A 19,789-nucleotide genomic window follows, 5' to 3' on the forward strand; every position below is an offset into this window, starting at 1 on the left:
TCTCCCAGAAAAGAGGAAATCTAGCAAACTAGTCTTCACAAGAGAAGAAAGAAATGAACAAGAAAGTCAACCAGTGTCTCATGAGGTTGTTTTAACGACTTAAGAATCTGATTTATACACCTGATTTGCAGTTATCTCAATGAACCAAATCTTGGGGAAATTTCTAGACATGCTGGAAGCTGTTGGTCTCTGCTTTTCATGATCATTTAGGAAGAAATAAACAGCATATGTGGTTTAAATATTAGATAAAGTTCAAGGACCCAAGAAGCCTGAGATGAGAGCTAATTCTTTGAATTTGGCCTTCTTTGATCTTAACTATAAATTTCCACCTTACCACATCAGTTCTACTAATCTGAAAGCAATAAAACTCAAAGTAGGCCAGACATCACTTTGTTGGCCAAAATGGGAAAGAGAATCAATAGGCCTGGTCCAAATTCCAGTTTTGTGAGTTATTTATTCTATGCTTGAATTTTATACCCATTATCAGATGGAGTTATTTCTAGCCCCTGCCTACATTCAGTGTCTTGCATAGACAGATAGATGTCATTTTGAGACTGTAAAAGCCTGTGTAATTATACCACGGGCTGAATCCCAGGTTTTCCTTCTGATTGGCTTGGTTTTTCTTGGCTTAAAAATAATCCAATGTCCTGCTCCTCTCAGACTGTGCTTCCTAGACCACCTCCTGAGGCACCTGGATAGGAAAAGAACGAGCAAGGCCCCAAGCCACCTCTACAACCTGCCAAATGAAAGCCTGGTCATTACCACTCAGTGTGAGGTGTTTTCCAGACAGGATATTATAAAGGAAATGTCTTTTTGTTTTCCCAGGCACAATTCCTCACTACAGAAGGGAATGAGTCAGGCGGGCTCAAGTTCTCAACATCCCAAATCTCTCCCACAGTGAATCAGTCACCTCTCAGGCCTAATGTTTAACCTGATCACTCTTCCTCAGAGCTTTCTGCAGTCAGTAAATATTAAGAACCTCTTAAGCACTCCAAGGATCAAGCTCCACAGCATACTAACACACCATCATGGGGGAGCAGGGAGACACAATAAGCAGAAGAGCTACCACATTGTACCTCTAGTATGTTTCATTCATTGGACAAACATTTGTTGAGCACCAATTATATGCCAGATTTGTCACAGAGTGGCAAGGGAAGGCCTTTCTGATGAAGTGAATTTTAGCAGAGTCATGAAAAAAATAAAGGAGTAAGCCACATGTATCTGCAGGAAGAACACTCCAAGTAGAGGGAAAAGCAAAAGCTTTGGGGCAGAAGTGTGCTTGTTACGTGTAACAAACAGCATGGAGGAATTTGGCTGAAACAATAACCAAGGGGATGATGGTAAGAGATTAAATCAGAGAATAGAGCCTAGATTGGATAGGACTTTGTAGGACAATGAAATTACTTTGGCATTTACTCTAAGTCAGCTGGGAAGCCACTGGTGAATACTAAGTGTAGGTATGAAATTATCTGTGTGTTTTAACAGGCTCCCTCTGGCTACTATGTGGACAACAATTGTAGAGAGAGGATAGTGGAAATAAGATCAATTAGGAGGTTCTGAAAGCAATCCAGAAAGGGGGAGGGGGAGGTTTGGATGAGGGTAGCAGCAGTAAAAGGGAGGAATTCTGGATATTTTATAGGTTAATACATTTGTTAACGGACTGAATGTAGAAAGTGAGAGAAAAAGGAGCCAAGCATGACCCCAGTGTTTCTGGTCTGAGTAACTTCAAGAATGGAACTGCCAGTTACTGAGATGAGGAAGACTGCAGAAGAATTAGCATGGGTATTTTTTTGTTGTTGGTTTGTTTTTATTTTGTTTTGCTTAGGGATAGAGCAATGATGGTAGTAAAAAAACAGGAGTTCAAAGTTTAGGAAATGTTAAGTGTAGGACTTACTTAACATCCAAGTGAAGCTGTCAAGTAAGCAGCTGAATATCAAGTCCAGAGTTCACGGAAATGGTTGAGATATAACTTTCAGAAATCAGCTTGCATGTGATTTTTTTTCCCACTTTCATTCTCCCTTGCCCCAGAGAGAATACTCAACTCTATTTACTCTGGCCCAGTTAAGTGCTTCCCTGTTAGGTCAGTTGATAAAGAATCTGCCTGCAATGCAACAGACCTCAGTTCGATTCCTGGGTCAGGAAGAGTCGCTGGAGAAAGGATAGGCTACCCACTCCAGTATTTTGGCCTGGAGAATTCCATGGACTCAATAGTCCATGGGGTCACAGAGTCGGACACGACTGAATGACTTTCACTTTCACTTACTTGACTAATTCCAATAGTGCTGTGAATTCAGCAACCTCAGATTTTGCCTTGGAGACTCATCCCCAAGATTATACATAAGAACCACTTAGAAGGCTAAAACCTGAGTTGGTTTATGGCTATACAGTCTAAAAAGCTACTACTCTTGAAGACCAAGACCTGGATTTTGGTCTTTCACTCCTGCCTTGGTGCTCAGGTTGAAAACACCACACCCTCCTTTCATTCATCTACTCCAGATTCTACAGAGGCTTCTATTTACGGATGGGAAGGTGCCTTAAAGGCTATCAGATGCAGAGACAATAGGAACTGAATTCGGGCCCCCCGCCCCCACCCTTTGTTGGCCTTGTTTACAGAGTAAAGCCTGCAAGTTTTCATGGTTAGATCTACTGCTGCTTTCTCAACTCAGCAAAGAATACTGAGTGAAGCTTAGGAATAATATCCCCTCTTCCTAATGTACTCAAAAGAAAAATGCCCTGATTATTCACCCTTGGATTGGTTGAAGTATCACTAGTGTACTAGGCAGACAGGAAATTAACGCAGGTTACATCACTTTACCCTTATAAGGAATGAATGTAACAACTATCACTTCAGCCTTTGGGTCAATGAAGTAGGTCACTTCTCTCTGTTCTTTAGGGGAGCTGCTCAATCAGAAAGCCTGTTCTTGCCCCACCAGCTGAGCTAGATGGCAGACTAACAGCAAGTAAGGTAACTGAACTCTCAGAACACATGTCAGCAGTGGTCAAAGAAGGGGACTCTTAGGGCACAGAGTCTACCTCTTAAATAGTTCACAAATTATTTGATATTCTTCCCTTCAAGAGGTGGAGCCTAATTTCCCTCCCCTTGAGTGTGGGCTGGACTTAGTGACCTGATTCTAAAGAATAAAATATAGCATATGTTATACATACATATATTTATAAAATGTTTTTAAATATGTATATATATATAAAAAGGTGTACAACTTTGGAAACTAGTTCACAAAATACAAAGTGGCTTTCTGTGCACACATATGCTGTTTCTCTCTTTCTCCTGGTCACACACTCTGGGGGAGGTTAGCTGCCATACTAGGAAGACACTCGAACAGGCCATGGAGAGGCCCACATAGTGAGGGATTAAGGCCTTCTGCACAGTCACTGAGGCAGTCATCTAGGAAACAGATCCTCCTGCCCCAGCCAACAATTTGAGAGACCCTGAGTCAGAACCACCCCACTCATCTGCTCCAGAATTCCTGACCCACATAAACTGTGAAGTAATAAGTATTTGTTGTTTTAAGCTACTGATTTTGGGGATAACTTATTATGCAGCCGTTGCTGCTGCTAAGTCGCTTATCGTGTCCGACTCCGTGTGACCTCATAGACGGCAGCCCACCAGGATCCACCGTCCCTGGGATTCTCCAGGCAAGAACACTGGAGTGGGCTGCCATGGGATTTTCAGGCAAGAGTACTAGAGTGGGGTGCCACTGCCTTCTCTGTATTATGCAGCAACAGATTAATATAATCACCCAATGATGCAGATATTACCCCATTTTTATAGATTAGAAAATTTAAGTTTGGTAAAGTTATTTAAGATCTAAAATTATACTGCTAATAAAAAGTAAAGCCAAAAAGTAAAGTAAAATAAAAAGTAAAAGTAAAGCCAAAATAAAAAGTAAAGCCAAAATCCAAATTCAGGGATGTCTGATTCCAGAGGCCATGTTCTTTGTTCTTTACCAAACAGAATGGGAAATAAACCAAACTAGAACAGAGTCCACAAACAATAAAAATATACAACATGTATTACTGGTAACTGCAAAGCAAACTGCTCAAATGTTATCTTTGCTTGCAGATGTATTAGAACACTCTAGACCCAAAGAGGGACTGACCTATTTGCTATAATTTAACTACTGTATAATGTAAAGCGTCTTGGACTTCAGAGAAATTTGGCTCTATTGAGGCTTTATTACTGAGTAACCCAAGGTGGGTCATTTAAAATCCTTTGAGTTTCAGTATTTACTTCTGTAAAATGAGAATAAAATACAATTCACAGAGGTCTTAGGAGGATTAATTTACATCTATCAATCTAGCACACTATTGGAGCCCAGTGTCAAAAATAAATATTTAAATTTCATTTTCAGCCAGGGAAAATTTAGGCTAAAGCAGGTGTTATGAGTCCTAAGAAATCAAAGAGATGCTGAATATTACGTCTTCTCCCTGTTTGCTGATATAAACAGGACTCTTGTTCATAGCTCTAATAAAGTTTACTCATGTCAGATACTGACAAATTATATTGAATAATGGCATATTTATATTGATTATGGTGCCTCGCCTTATATGGGCTTGCCATTTAATAAGGAACTACTTAAACGGGTCCTGTTGGTTTGCAGGTAGGTCTGAGGAGTTGAACAGAGCAAATACTGCTTACTTCACTTTACTTTTTCAGGAAGGCACAGATTAGGTAGCAAAGAAGTAATGAATCTTTAAAACAGATCACAGACCCACTTGGAAATTAACTCATGATCTGGCCTTTTTAGCTACACACTCTAAATCCCATGAATTACTGGATGGACCCTTCCAGATCCTGATGAATGGCAACACTGGGGTTCCAAGTCTTAAGTTACCTACCAATACCTGACCCAAACCCATTATCTGGGCCTTTGGCTGAGGACAAAGGCATGCTCCTCAGTACGTTCTGTTGCCTAAGCTGCAGGCACTTAAGAGAAAAACATCAGCTTCTCTGCTAGGCTGGTGGATGTACAGAGTGTCAACTTAGGCAATGGAGGTATTTTTAGTTGAAGCGAAGAACTGACTCGTCTGAAAAGACCCTGATGCTGGGAAAGATTGAAGGCAGGAGGAGAAGGGGATGACAGAGGATGAGATGGTTGGATGGCATCACCAACTTGATGGACATGAGTTTGAGTAAGCTCCGGGAGTTGATGATGAACAGGGAAGCCTGGCATGCTATAGTCCATGGGGTCGCAGAGTCGGACACAACCGAGTGACTGAACTGAACTGAAGGTTAAATAAAGTTAATACAACAGAGCTGAGATAGGGATCAAGGTATGGGGCCCCTTACCTGCACTGCTCATTTAGTGCTCATTTTCCAAAGCAAATTCACAATCTTGCAACTCATTTTCAGAGAACTCCATCCTTAAAAGATACTGTACAGTGTCTCATCATACAACACACTATACTGTAGAGATGGTCTCTCTGCTTCCTTCAGGCAACCTATCAAATCCCAGAGACACCTCAAATTTTCTATAGGCAAAAATAGAAGTTTGGCTGAAGGTAGACAGAGAGTTAAGATTTACTGCTAGCCAAGGGCCAAGCCCAAGAAGCAATACAAGATGGCCGAGATAGAAGCAAGAAAGATGTTGGCTTTTTGGCTCAATAATTATAGCAGAGTAGATTCATCACTGACTGTGAAGACTAGAGCAGTCTGGGACTAGTGCTGCCTTCTGCGGATGAGGCTTTTCCTTTTCCTGCAGGTGAAACCACTGGGTAAGCAGGCACTGAAGTCTCCACTAAGACACTATAATCATCTGGAGTGCTTTTAATAAGCCTGATGCCTAGGCCACATTTCATAACTTTAAAATCAAGTTTGAGAACCGCTGCTCTAACACCTTTCCTGGCCTCAGTGTCTGAGAGGATTAGAGGGAGTGTCTGAGGCAGGGAGATGTATGTTTGGAAGTACAGGGGGCACTGGGGTGACAGTTGGACTGCAAGGTTAAGAACCTGACGGTCACTATTAGGAAAAGAAGCTTAGAAATCACTTCCTTCACTAACCCAGCTTCTCATCTGTGTCCATATAAGGAAACCACAGACCTTTAGAGCCTTATAGAACCTTCAAGATCATCTACCTCAGCCTACTTCATCATATACTTGGAGAGTCTGAGGCCCAAAAAAGGAATGTGACTAGTCAGGGTCATGGAAAGTTTTTAAAAGCAGGGTCAGGATTAGAACCCATTTCTTCTCCCAGTCAACACCTTTACATTGTTATTTAATATGCTCTGAACACAGCAGTGTGGCATAATGCTTAGGAACATGTGCTGTGGCATGAGAGTGCTTGGGTGAGGACGCTGGCTCCACTGGTTGACTCTGTCACATTGAGCAAGTCAATCAACGCCCTTGAGCCTCAATCTTCTCACCTGGAAAGTAGAGAGAATAATGGCATTTACCTCAGAGTGTTGTGAAGACTACAAGAGAGGAGCGGGACAAGTAATGTACTTGGCACAGTACCTAGCACACAGTAAGCAAGCAGTAACGTTAGCTGTTCTTAATCTTTTAACAATAAAGTAGGTCAGGGTAGCACCCTGAAGAGAGGAAAAGAACGAACAGGTATGGTTATTTGGGCTATGGTTGATGTCCAAAATGTTCAAGCAGCTCTGCTTTCAGAGACTTTTCAAGTCAGGGCAATTCTGAGACAACCAGCTTTGACATCAGCTTGAACTTAACCATGACACAACCTCAAAGCATCTTCACCTGTCAAACTAGCTGCCCATCAAACAAACAAATGAGCACAAAAACACTCTGCATGCTGTAAGTGCTGTACAAATGTGAGAGATGTATTATTACTCTTAATAATGATATTTGTCACCATCACCATACAGTCTGCCTCAGCCAGTTTGAACTTTGATATTATCAGTCATAAATCCATGAAACGGCATAAGAAGCAGGGAGTCAGGACAAGGTCACTCACAGAAACCCTAAGATTTAGTCATAAGATTCAAACAGAAAGAAAGCTAATGAGTAGGGACAAGAAAAACAAGATCAATCTTGGCTCTCATTGTCACCAAAAGATTGAACTCATTTAAAATGCCCAATGAGCAGCAAGACACAATGATGGGCTTAATAAGACACCAGACCCAAACCTTCTTGGTGCTGGGATGGACCTTTCACAAGAGGTGATGGCATGTCTGTTGCAGAGGATTTGAAGACCACCAAAATCTTTTTCCAAAAACAGCAATAAAACTCAAACTCCTTGTTTGTTGGATTAATCAAAATGATTAAAGGGTGCGGACAGGGTCTGGGAGTCATGACAGGTATTTTTTCAACTTTGTAAACTACACAGAAAATTTTAACTTGTTTTTGTAAGCACATTTTTTAATTTCAGAAAAGAAAGTAAGATGAAAAGAGAGGGAATAAGCACTAGAAAAGCTGAAAATTTTCAGGGACAGAAAATCCAACATCTATTCATTCACAAATGTTGTATGACTAAGGAGTCTCTGGAAGACAGAAGACTCTGAGGAGTTGAAAGGCTCAAAAAGGAAGGAGAAGATCCCAAGACAGGCTGTTTATGGGACAGAGGTCATCCTATAAGGTCTAGTCATCACTGTTCCCTCTCCCCTTGGCCAGCCCTGCTCCATCTTCCTCCCCCAGCATCTGCTCGGGTCACCTGCCAAATACCTAAGAAATGTAATCCTCAACAGTAATAGTATCTTCTTGTTTACACTGTGCCTCATGCTTGTCCTTTGAAAAAAGAGAAAGAAAGAACAAACTCTACTTCAGGTGCAAGGCCTTCCCTACTACACATGTATATACAATCATCCCCAAAATTCCTTTCTCAACAGGGATCTACAGATTAAGGTAGAAAAGCACTGCCACCTCAGGTCTGTTTCCAAATATGTGTCCCTCCCTGTGGTTCCTTCAGCCTTTTCTTTTGTACATAACAAGTAACTCATGATTTGGTCATGTGACATACAATGCCTTGTCCCTGGCTAGTCTAAAGTCCTTAACTCCCCACAGGGCTGAGGCCAAACAACACCTTGGGAAGTTCTCAACTGCAGGGAAAGCCAGATGGGGAAGAGGGGTCTGAGTGTAGACTAAGTGCTAACAAAATATATACGTATGGGCTGAATTACATTGCCCTTAAATGCCAATTTAGTTAAAACCACAAATCAAGATTATGAATCTCCTTTTGGCAGAGGTCACTTACGTTTCCTGAAAATCCCCTGAATTTCTCTGTTCTTGAGTACCACCACCTCTTGCCAACTACTTAGTAGAGTTTTTATAAATCATTATAGCTATAAAAAGATAACTGTCACTTATCCCACCCTAGTGGAACTGAGAAAAAAAAAAAAAACACACACACACACACAAAAAACACGAGTTTACATGAAAATGCTTTGGGAATAACACACACTGCTCTAAATTCAAGGCAATTTTCTACCCCAACCACAATCAGGAGCTAGTTTCAAATATGATCCTGGGTCTATGGAAAACCTTTTCAAACTTACACAAGAAAAGTTAAATGTTCAGGCTTTACCAGACCAAACTATCCCTAACCCGAAAGACATTAAGTGTTCAGCTGTTTTCCATCCAGGTGTCAGGGGAGAGTAGGAAGAGAGAATAACTAGAATTCCATATGAATTTTCTTAACAGACTAACGTATCTGCCCAAGCTAGTTACAGAATATGTTTTAGCATTATATAAAACAGAATTCTCTTAAGGTCTACTTCTTTAAAATTAGGATGTTAATACCACCTGCCCAATCCTCCTCACAGGACTATTGTACAGTACAAATGCAACAGAGCCCAGTACATGCCTTCATTATGGTGAGATACTGTGTATGCTGTAACTTCCTCAGAAGACACTCCTGCCTGCAGCTTCAAGACCACTTCCCTGCCAAACAGAATGTGAGGAAAGATGCCTCTGGGGCATCTGAACCCCACCTTCTCAAGCAGCCACCCAACGGAAAAATAACCTCTCTCCACTCTTGAAAGTGCTGCATAGAAATCATTAACTCCTAATCAATATGATCAGAGTTAGTCAGGACTTGCAATTGTATGTAATTTATTCTTTAGGCTTGGAGAGCTTGATTAACTAGACACACCACTTTCCCTCCCTCACCTGTCCTGATCTGTTTCCTCTGCACTTGAACTTTGTGCCAAAGGCTCAGTCTGGAATGTTGCAGGGCCTTAACTCTCTTACGGAGGAGTCAAACATCTACCCATGTAGCTCATCTGGGTGGGGAAGGGCCCTCGGCTGGTTTAGAGAAAACGGTTTTCTCACACCTTCATCCTATGTTGAACAAATATGGCATTCTTTAAAAACAAAGATAAACCCAGATCTCTCAAAGAAAAGCCATGGAGTTAATCTAATCCAAGGTTCTCTGGTCTGTGTGGGCTGTAACCATGCCACTGTGACTCAATCCCTGCAGGCATTTAGAATTCAATCTAGCCACTAGAGGCACTGCCCATCCTTACGTCAACAAGGGCACAAGTCAGGGCAAGTGTCACCAAGACACTACTTTCATTTAGTAACACCATGTAATAGAAACTTTGACTGTGTCCAAGCTTTTTTTTTTGAGTCCAAATTTTTAGTCTTTCAAATATTTTAAGGAAAATCTGAATACCTGCTATAAATTAAGGAAAAGCTGAACACCTGCTACATATAGGTCATTCCCATTTCCTAAATTTATCTTTCCAGTTTCTAGAGATCACCCTATAGATTTAGACAACAAGTTTGGGTCCTTTCTAAGCAAAAATGAAAAGCCCTGGAAAATACCCTCATCTCTTCAGTCTGACCTCAAACAGTAGCCCTGCCTCTCCATGGTCATTTTATAAAATGGAAAAACGTGACGATGAGAGTCAAGACTTGGGTTCCATGCTATCATAGCATTGTCACAAACTGATGGTATGACACAGAACCAGTGTCACTTTTCTGGGTCTCAGTTGCTTCTTTGAAATAATACAAGAAAGTTGGGTTAAATGTTAGTTAGCTCTAACTCTTTTACAGTTCTACTGGCCTTCCGTGCAACTTCCAACTACAATCTCATCTTTAGATGCCATGCACCCAGAGGTTCTATTAAAATTCTAATGAATTATCTACAAATAGTTTATGTTCACCCTGCACACTGTACTTTGCCAAATCCTGCTGGCACACTGGAGATAACTACACAATATACTTAAAAGGCACTATTCTAAGAGCTTTACCTAAGGATGAACCATATGAAGCTGCCAACACTGAAGTATTTTTTGAACTACAAAAACAGCAACTTCAACTTATTTATTCCCTCTAACCAACCCATGTGCCATGTGGTAGGTTTTAAAAGAGAGGAAAACAGAAGCATAGAGAAGTTAAATAACTTGCCACAGTCATGCAGCCAGATGATGGGGTTTGGATTTAAACCCAGGCAGTTGAGCTCCTGAGCCTTCAGTCCTAACCATAACATTATATACTGCCTCCCATAATGAAAACAAGAAAGCTTGAAGACTGGAAGCCCAAGCCAAGATAGTGTCTCAGAAGGAGAGTGAGAGGCTCACGCCGCAGCCTCTGTTGGGTTGTACCTTTTACTTCAATGGTGGCATTTGCTTTAGGAGCACTGAGAAACTGATACACACAGTGGTATTCGCCTGAATCCTCAGCTCTCGGCTTATTGATCCTGCAGAGATGAGAAGAAAAATCAAGTGAGGAAGCTGGGAACAGTCAAAATACACAATAAAAGGAGAATGAAAGGGGCAACCAGGGACCCTGCTCTCCAAATTGTGCCCCTGCATGCAACTCACTTCCTCTTAACTATAAGCAAAAACCTCCCTCTGTGTATTAATGATTTACTCCTTACTAGGTGCCAGGAATACAGAGATGGTCCCTAACCTTAAGATATTTCAGTCTATTGGAGAAATACACTACAAAAAAAGTAATCAAAAGAGCTGTAAAAAAGTACTAAAATCTACACTTAGATACAAAAGATGGGCCCATCACCAAAAAGTTCTTGCTCACCTTGTGGTTCCAGTCAAATAAATACGAGCAGAAAGAAAGCATCTGTTTCTGCACTTTCCTGAAGAGTTTGTTTTAGAGTTTGTTTTCCTATCCTGTATTTTAGTAGCATGCTTTTCAGTAAGTCTAGTAACAGAATAGGATCAGTGGGGGGAAAAAATATGCCATCAGAGCATCAGCCACAGAGATGCAGCTCAACTCTTCTAGGTACAGCTAGAACTCCAGGGCTCTGCATGATCTGGCCCTTCCCTAGTGTCATCTCAGCCACTTTCTAGCCCTGCAGGTCTCTTTTCAGTTTTTCAATGTGCTGAACTTGTTCCTAGCTCAAAACTCTGACAAAAGATGCTCTGTTCTATAGAATGCTCATCCCATTTACTCTTCATCTCCCCAACTCCTCTTCCATCAGTCTCGGCTTACATGTCATTTCCTCTCACCCCCAATCTAAATGACATCCCTCTCCCTGACATTCTCTCATACTACACTGTAACCCTTCACAGCACTTATCACAATGTCTAATTATTTATGTGATTGCTTGATGAATGTCTGTTTTCTCAATAGACCAAGTTCTATGTGGACAGGCATTGTTAATTTGGTGCACAATTCTATACCCAGCACATAACGCAGTGCCTAGACTACAGTAGAAAAATGAATAAACACAAACAAGAGTGAACAACTACGCACAGATCCAGACCAAGGTGAGCAGAGTGAAAGGAAAGACTGTGAGAAGTGTGTGTGATGAGAACAATACTTCTTCTGAATTCTAAAGGGTGATCCTAAACAGGCTTTCTTGGTCCTGAAGGTCAGTTTCTTATCAGCTAACTGCACACTGGCCTACATACACCGCTGCCCCAAACATGTGCAAAAATGCTAGTGTGTAATTACAGACAACAGAGAAACATCAGCTTCCAGATGAGAATATAAATACTGTTTTACTCCTACTCTTCTGCTTAACAGTTAAAACATGATACTTGTGATGACCATCTCCACTGCACTAGTTAAAGTCTGAGAAAAACTCCTAACCTCAAAACACTGGCCAAACGCATTTATTCATCTTACCGTTCATCTCAAAAAAGAAACAAGAGACTATGGATGAGGAAAGACACACCCCACTCTCACAAGACTGTCTCAGCATACCCATGGCAGCATAAGATTCTAAGAGGAACCGTCAACAGTCTTCTCAAATTGATACAAATGACTATTCTTACATCAATATGCTCCCAACAAGAAAAGAGACACAAGTCAGTTGCTCTTAGTAATGTTCCCAGAGTTAGGAGGGGGAGGAGGAGAAGCAGCAGCAGCAGCATCTTCAGGGTTTAGATTTACTGTAGTAAGTTGAGAAGATGACTCCCAAACTAGGGGCCATGCCAGTGGGCTCAAAATCTCCCCACAACATTTCCTTCAACTAGCTTTTGGGAAGCAACTGAAGCAAATAAAAAATGTCCCCTGCAGGCTAAGCACAAGCACAGTTTGTGACAGGCTCCATGGCTGACTTATGAGATGGCCCAAAGGTCTCAACTGTTACTCTACAAAATGTGAGTTGTTACTCTACAGATTTCCCAAAACACTTGTGACAATGCAGAACACCCTGGAAAGCCTCAAATAGGCTGAGGGAAAAAGAAGAGGCATTCTATAAAATCAGGTTCAAACTTTATATAAAGTTACAGCTCAAAGCTTTAGGGGTAACATAGGGCAAGACCCAAGAGAAATATGATTGGATATCTGATATCTTTAAAGAGGTATTATAAAAAAAAACAAACTTGCAAAATTAATGGACAGATCAAGAATAGATGCCTTTTATTCCACCCAATATTGCTATTCAATTAACCTTTTCCAAACTATCAGGACATATCTCAGGCTATATTTCCAATTTTATATCAGAAGAAACTACAGTGGAAACAGATTAACTACCTTGTTACAAAATGGTATAGCACAACAGAAAAACAAACAAAAATCCCGAATGATCCAGATTCTAAAAGAGTCAGAAGACCTGGAACCTAGGCTTGGTTCTGCAACTTATTAGATACAGTATGTGGCCTTGCAAGGAGTCAAGTGTTATTACTCTTTGAGTCTCAGTTTTCTTACCTGAAAAAAGAGGAAGAGGATCCACAAATTAATGTGAGTCAATTATTTAACGGATATGAAATGATCTCAATTCTGCAAAATACTGCAGAACGTCCTTGCTATCACTGAATACAAAGGTTTTCCTGGTCTCACTCCAGTGCACTATTTAGTCGCACTGCATCATCCTGCCAAATAGGATTAGCTGATCCTTTTCAACTAGGAACAAACTATCCTGAAAGGTGAGGTGCCATGTGTTCTAGATATTTCAAAATGTACCAAATTCTCGGGTGCTGGATAACTTCAGCCAGCAAATATCCCCCTCTCACCAAAGGGTAATTACAGGGTACCATCCTTTTCCAGATCACTCGCAAACAGTCGGACACGACTGAGAGACTGAACTGAACTGAACTGAACTGAATGAGCCCTATATCCACTGGGCCTGATCAGGTTATGGTCATAATAAGCACTCCTAAAAGCTAACTCACCAGGAAATCTACTCAGTGGGAAGAATACTTATGGTGATCTTGCTCTAAGAATCCTAGATCAGATTTCAATCTGATTCTTCAAACCACTGGATTAAGTCAAGAGACCTGCATTCTAATTGTGGCTTTTTTACTGACTAGCATTACTACCCCAAGTTGCTGTTATCATAAGGAAGAAATATGGCTCTCAAACCTGGTTGCTCATTAGAAATTACTTGGAAATCCATGGCAATTCTAGCCTCACCCCAGATAAACTCTGTATTAGACTCTCTAGAGGAGGACCATGTGTATCATGGCTCTCCCACATAGCTTAATTACAGGTTATGAATGTAAAGTAAATTCAACCATGTACCATCTCATCTTCCCAGGAGCTGCTAGCCCCTCTCACCTGTATTCCATGTTGCTGGCATTCTTACGAGTGGCAGTCAGTTCTACCCCATTCTTTGTCCAGTAGCTGTATGTAAGGGTGTGAGAGTTGGAGGTGAGGTTACACTGCAGGGTAACAGAGGGCGCAGGGCTTTCTCGAATAATGACTTCTTCACTGGTGACAATCCTTGGTTCTGTAATAAGAGTGCACAATGATAGGAAGCCATAGTTCCACTCTCCGCAGCCCTGGCCTGAGAGTAGGATGGGGTAGGTTGGGGAGACTAGAAGAGGGAGGGCAGACAGGACCACATAAGGAATTTCACTTTACCACTTTGGAGGAAGTCAATAAAGGAAAAACAATGATTATAAGCAAATGATCACTAGCGCAGACAACAGCCTGAAGACCAGCTGGCCTAGACGTGAAAAGAATGGGAGTATTATGGATGCTTGTACTGGCAACAATTCACTTACGCGTTTGAATACCATCATTTTTTGAGATAAGAACCACCAACCAATTCGACTTCAATTAGAAAATCAGGCTCCACCTTGCAATTCTGAAGACAAAGGCAGTATCATTTAGATAACTAATAAACTTCCTATGGAGTCACTAGGCCTTGAAACAGTAATAGTTATAGTTAGGCAATACATGTATGGCTTTCCCACATTTAAATCTGATAAATCTATGGCAAACCAGCCATGGCCATTAATTATGCAGAAAAAGACAATATAGATCTTAAAGACAAATCTCCTACTGAAAGTCTATTGCATTTTCCAAATTTTGCCGAGAGAAAATTCCTAAGGAACCAGCAGTTCTTCTCTCCAGCCCATATACTCCAAAGACAAAATATTTTCAGAATTGCACTTTAAAATATTTTTCATTCTAAGATAATCATAACTAGAATGTAGTATATGCTGGTATTATGGGCTCCTAGAATTTTAGAGCTGAAAGGCTCTTAGGGTTCAATGAATCCCAGTCTTTAAGAGCTAAAAAGGTAAAATGACTTGTGCAAGGCCATAATTATTGTTAGTGACAAAGCTGGGCCTAGAAAACACACCTGATCAAATTCTTTATCCCTCCCCCTCCAAGCCAAAAGTACCCCCATAACACTTTCCACCCTAGAGAAAGTTATATACTTCATCCTCGGGTTCTACCTAGGCTTACATAACCTGGGATCACTCATTTAGTATCTACAAAAATAACCTGTGTCAAATGTTATAATACACTGAGCAGAAATATTTTAAGGCACACTGTATCAATACCATTCCTGAAAGGTTCATCTTTACAGCACTTTGAATTCCATCACTATATTAAAGTCAAGAAGTCTGTGGTCTTTTCTTGTTACTATTTTTAATCCTTTCCCATGGTTAGCTCTTTTTCTACTTTAGGTCAATCATTCTCAAGTACAGTTAAAATCTTTTCCAATCCACAATCAGAGATGTTTGCACTTTAACTTTTTTCCCAATTATTTCCTAGAAATCCTTGACTAACTTTTCATTTTCCTGCACCTGGCTACTTCCTGTCTACAACTCTCTAGCAGCTCCCTGACACCATTTTATACACGTATAGTGCTGACTCTATAATTCTTAAAGACAAAACTCTCTCTCTTCACTTGAGCCAAGCTTTGTTCATTGTGCAGGAAGGGGGAGAGGACGGAGAAGTCATGGGACACTTGAAAAGTGTAATGCCCAAGCACCTCCTAATCAGTGTAACATTTCTGACTGTAAAGCTCATATTGTCAAAGAAACTTGTGATAAATAAAGCAAATCCTCAAGTTTGCTCAAGTAAATTGGTTCTCATTATTTTACAACTTTGGCAAAAGGATAGTGGTTATCTTCCAATCAGCACTGGTCCTTATCGGTAACACCAAACAGGGTCTCTATGTACAGATAATGGAGGCATAGCAGCCACTAAGACAGAAGCAGATGCATGTAAACACATTAGCGCAGTGGTGTCCCATGGTTTCCAAAACACACTGGACAGAAGCCAAATCCCTGGGCCTTAAGTCGAGCAGAACAGCTGCAAACCCTGCAATGGAAGGCGCACATACACCATCAGCAGAAAGCATCACAATTCCAGGAAAATCAAAACCAAGCAAAAACAAAAGAGATAAAGAGAACCAGTACTCCACAGAAATTAAAAAATATAAAGGCAACATTAAAACCCAAACACACTTTTAGTTTTTTGCTGAATTTTTACTATCCAATTTTATTTTCTGTCCCATTTGGGACTCATCTTCTGGTTCTTCCTCTCAGACTGCACTGAGAAAGGGTAAACTTTGAGGCCAAGAGCTTCAAGATGTTTAAATTATAAGGAGGCCAAAGTAAATGCTACTCTTACCTGTGGTGATGCAAATGACCACGCAGCTCAGGGAGATTAAGAAGTTGATGAAAGCAACCTGGTGAACTTTCTGCCAAGAATTCTCAAAAGGCAAAGGAAAGCACATTTTCCCTTAGGTGTTAAAGATTCAGGAGAGAGTCAGCAGGGAGCAAGTCGATAATTTTAATAGGTTTAAATATGATTCTGCACCATAGGAGGGTTGTGGGGTGGCATAACCTCCCTCCTATAATTGCTATATATGGAAACCGGTACTAGACCAAGTTCTTTGGTCACAGTGCCACAACTGCATTCTGCACCAGGATGAAGGTGGGGCTTTTATTTCCGATCAAACATTGGTGGTTGAGCATTACTCATGACAGTCCAAGAGAGATGAACATTTAGGAGAAGCTCAAAATTCTTACCTGCCACTTATTCCTATTTAGAAGCACTGGTTCAGAGACCCTTACCCTAGTCATCATTCATATGTAGAACATGCTACAGACAGAGAGAGAACCTACAAACTGGGCACACTTCTACTGCCAGGAGGTCATCCTTAGAAAATCTCAACTTGCCCTTGGAGACAAATGTCACTGAGGATGCTGAATCATAAAACAGTCCAATTAGAGTGGAATTCAGTGTGTTTAAAAAGTGAAGACGATTAGCTCTCTGAATCAGTTAACTAGGATTAACTGATTTATAGGGAAGTCTGGGGAGAATCTAAACTAGCCAGGGTTTGGTTCAATCACATGCAGACACCCTTAAGTTAGGAAACTTATTTCTAAGTAAACTGGGAGACTGCTATATACTCTCCAGAATGAGAGGCAGGTACCCCAAAGACTCATCTTCTTCCAGCCCCAAGGTATGACCTTTTAACTATGAGTCTACCTGAGTCAGGCTCCTACAAGTACAAGTACCAAATGCCCAGCCCAGTCCATGCCTACAAACTTCTGCAGACCTTTGTGGCCATTTGGGTAACTCTGTTTTTACAAGGAAAGGAGCATGGGGGCAGGAGAAGGAGGCGTGCAAGGGGAAAAAAAATTATTAAATAAAAGAAAAATCACTGGGTTAATGTTCCCCATTTTCACATAGACAAAGTTTTCTTTTTCCCTTTCCAGAAGCAGGTTCTCTGATTCAACAGGGCCAACTGCAGCAGCCTCTTCTACCTCTCCTCGAAGTCCTCTTCATAGGCATCTCCTGAGCTGCTATAAAGAACAGACAACTAACTTGCTATTTTCCACAGAAGGAGATTCAAGACCCATTTCAGATGACCTCCTGTGTTATTGCCAATATCCTCATAAATGTATTTTACTGTTTTTATTTAATCTAAGTCAGTCAGTTCTTTAAACCAGAATTGGCTCTAGGGGCTCTGAGTCCCTGAAAAGAAGGTGAAAAACCCAGAGGATCTTTCCTCAATTACAATCAGGACAGATGTGGGTTAAAACTCTTCCTGGCCAGAAGCACTGGCTCTGTGGTAGCTTCTCCCTCCCTCTCCTCCCTACCACACAAGCAGTAAACACTATTCAGAAAGAGATGGCCACAAAAGCTCCTGTGTCTGATGTCTCACTTGTACCTGCTACTACAGGATGAAGAGAAGGGTTCTGAGTCAACTGCTCCGCTCACTCTTACCACTCAGAGGAACACGGTTAGAATTTAGTTTCCTCTTTTTCTTTTTTCAAGACATAAGAAAAGGCCAGTATGAATGGCTTCCAAACTACTTCTGGGGTTGCCAGCCTCTGGGATGATAGGGTGGCACTGACTACTGTGCCAATAGTCAGTCATCAAACTGTCAACAGATCCAACTCTGACTTTGAAACAGTATGATGGGATTTAAAAGAAAAATACTTTGCAGCTTAGTGTCACCTGGTTCCTAACAGCAAGACATATGGAGGAAATCTAAGGCCACTGCTCTTTAGAGAATAGGAGACTAGATGGGCAGGACCATGAGGAATATACTGCTGCAGTGGGGGGCTGTTATCAGAGAAGCACATGCCACTGTTTTAGAAAAGAAAAAGAGCTAGAACTATGGAAATATCCAAGCTTACATGCTACCCAACAACCAAAACACATCACCACACCACACCCATGGCAACATTCCCATCATAGACAGGATGACACCAAGTCACAGTGAGGGAAGAGGCTGGGCAGACACAAACTTAAAACCATAGAGGTGAAGGCAGCTACTCAAAGAGCTTCAAACAGATGCACAGAGAAATAAAAAATAGTTAGATTGGGGAGAGAAATAAAAATAGAAAGGCACCAGATAATAAATCAGCAAAGGATAGCAGGAACCCTACTACAAAATTCAGGGGGAGGGAAGGAAGCGATCCGACACTGCCCTGGTGCGACTGCCTGGCTTCGTGAGTTTCGAGGGTTTGTGTTGTTGTTGTTAGCCTCCCCAGTTCGCCCTCCCCACCTCTTCCCAATGCAGGTGATTTTGGACAATCACAGATTTTCCCAAGTTCTTTGTTCCTGAGGAGAGAGACACAGAGAAGGGTTGGGGGTAAGGGAGGTAAAGAGGACAGCAAAGATACAAAAGAAAAAAAAGTTGCCACAGATATTTTCATACACTACAACCAGAAGGGTCGTGGGTTTGAAAAAACGAAGACAAGGGGTGGGGTGAGTGATCATACTGGGGAAGAGGGGAAGGAAGCAGAGGGAAGGGTCAGCGGGCCACCTCTAGTGACTACAGTACCACTACTGTAGGGTGCTGGACTCACTCTGAAGCACGCTTATGGTAGCCTGGGCTCGAATCCATGTTATGGAAGGGTTTTGCCTCAAGTCATTCCTCTTGGGGTCGTTGCTGGCCCTGCACTCGTAAGTCCCAGAGTCCTCCAAGGTGAGCCGGGTTATTCTCAGCACACTCACGCCGTTTGCCCCGTAGGCGGTGTTTACGGTGACACGGCGCTTCCGAGCACCGTCCCACAGCTGTCTGAAAGACTCTGCCCGGTTGACTTCTGCGTACCACCACTGGATCTCTGGCGTGGGGCTCCCGACCACGTCACAGTACAGCTCAAAGGCGTCCCCAGTGAGCTTAGTTTCTGACATGGGCGACTTGACAAACCCAGCTAGAGGGAGGGGGAGCAGGAATGCAGTGACAGGCCAATCAGAAAAAAAGAAGAATCAACAGGTGTTAATAGTAATTTAAAGAAAAGAAAAGAAAAAAAGCAAATGAGTTGCAAAGAACAAAAAGAATTCATTTTTAAACTATAAAGAGACAGTAAATAGCATTTCATACAAGCTTTTAGAAGAAGAACCACCCTGAGAAGCTTATGAAGCAAAGGCAGGCTAATTACAAGCTGGGGCAGCCCAGGTGCTGGCCAGGCAGAAGCAAGCCCACTGGAAAGCATTTTAGCAATGGGCCCAGCCAGTAGGAATGAGAAAGCCTCAGGTCTCAGGGAAGTCTCTTTCCATAGAACACAAACCATTACCTTTTCAAACTCAGGCAAGTGATGAAAGATAACTGGAAGTGGCAATAGGTTTATATGCCAAGTCAGGGTCTCTCTTTTGGATGGGTGAACACTTGGTTAGAAATGCAATGTCTTTTATGGGTCACAACAAGAAGCGTTAATGACCTATTGACACCTTCTTTTGGGAGTCAGAGTCCAAATCTCAC

At 41.6% G+C, this 19,789-nt stretch overlaps 1 protein-coding gene across 2 annotated transcripts in view; it reads right to left on the reverse strand.

The window, feature by feature from the left end:
* The window catches only part of NPTN (neuroplastin), a 33,282-nt gene that overhangs the window by 13,450 nt on the left and 43 nt on the right, over positions 1 to 19,789 (reverse strand). For both annotated transcript variants that reach the window (XR_011465579.1, XM_014481951.2), the window contains exons 2-4: positions 18,894 to 19,241; positions 13,882 to 14,053; positions 10,521 to 10,615 (exon numbers count right to left, since the gene is read on the reverse strand). Coding sequence is in view for 1 of the 2 variants with exons in the window: in XM_014481951.2 (XP_014337437.2) it covers positions 10,521 to 10,615; positions 13,882 to 14,053; positions 18,894 to 19,241 (615 nt within the window). In the remaining variant the exon portion in view is untranslated. The remainder of the gene's footprint in view (positions 1 to 10,520; positions 10,616 to 13,881; positions 14,054 to 18,893; positions 19,242 to 19,789) is intronic.

Source organism: Bos mutus, chromosome 10, assembly GCF_027580195.1.
Source record: "Bos mutus isolate GX-2022 chromosome 10, NWIPB_WYAK_1.1, whole genome shotgun sequence".
Taxonomy (NCBI): Eukaryota; Metazoa; Chordata; class Mammalia; order Artiodactyla; family Bovidae; genus Bos; species Bos mutus.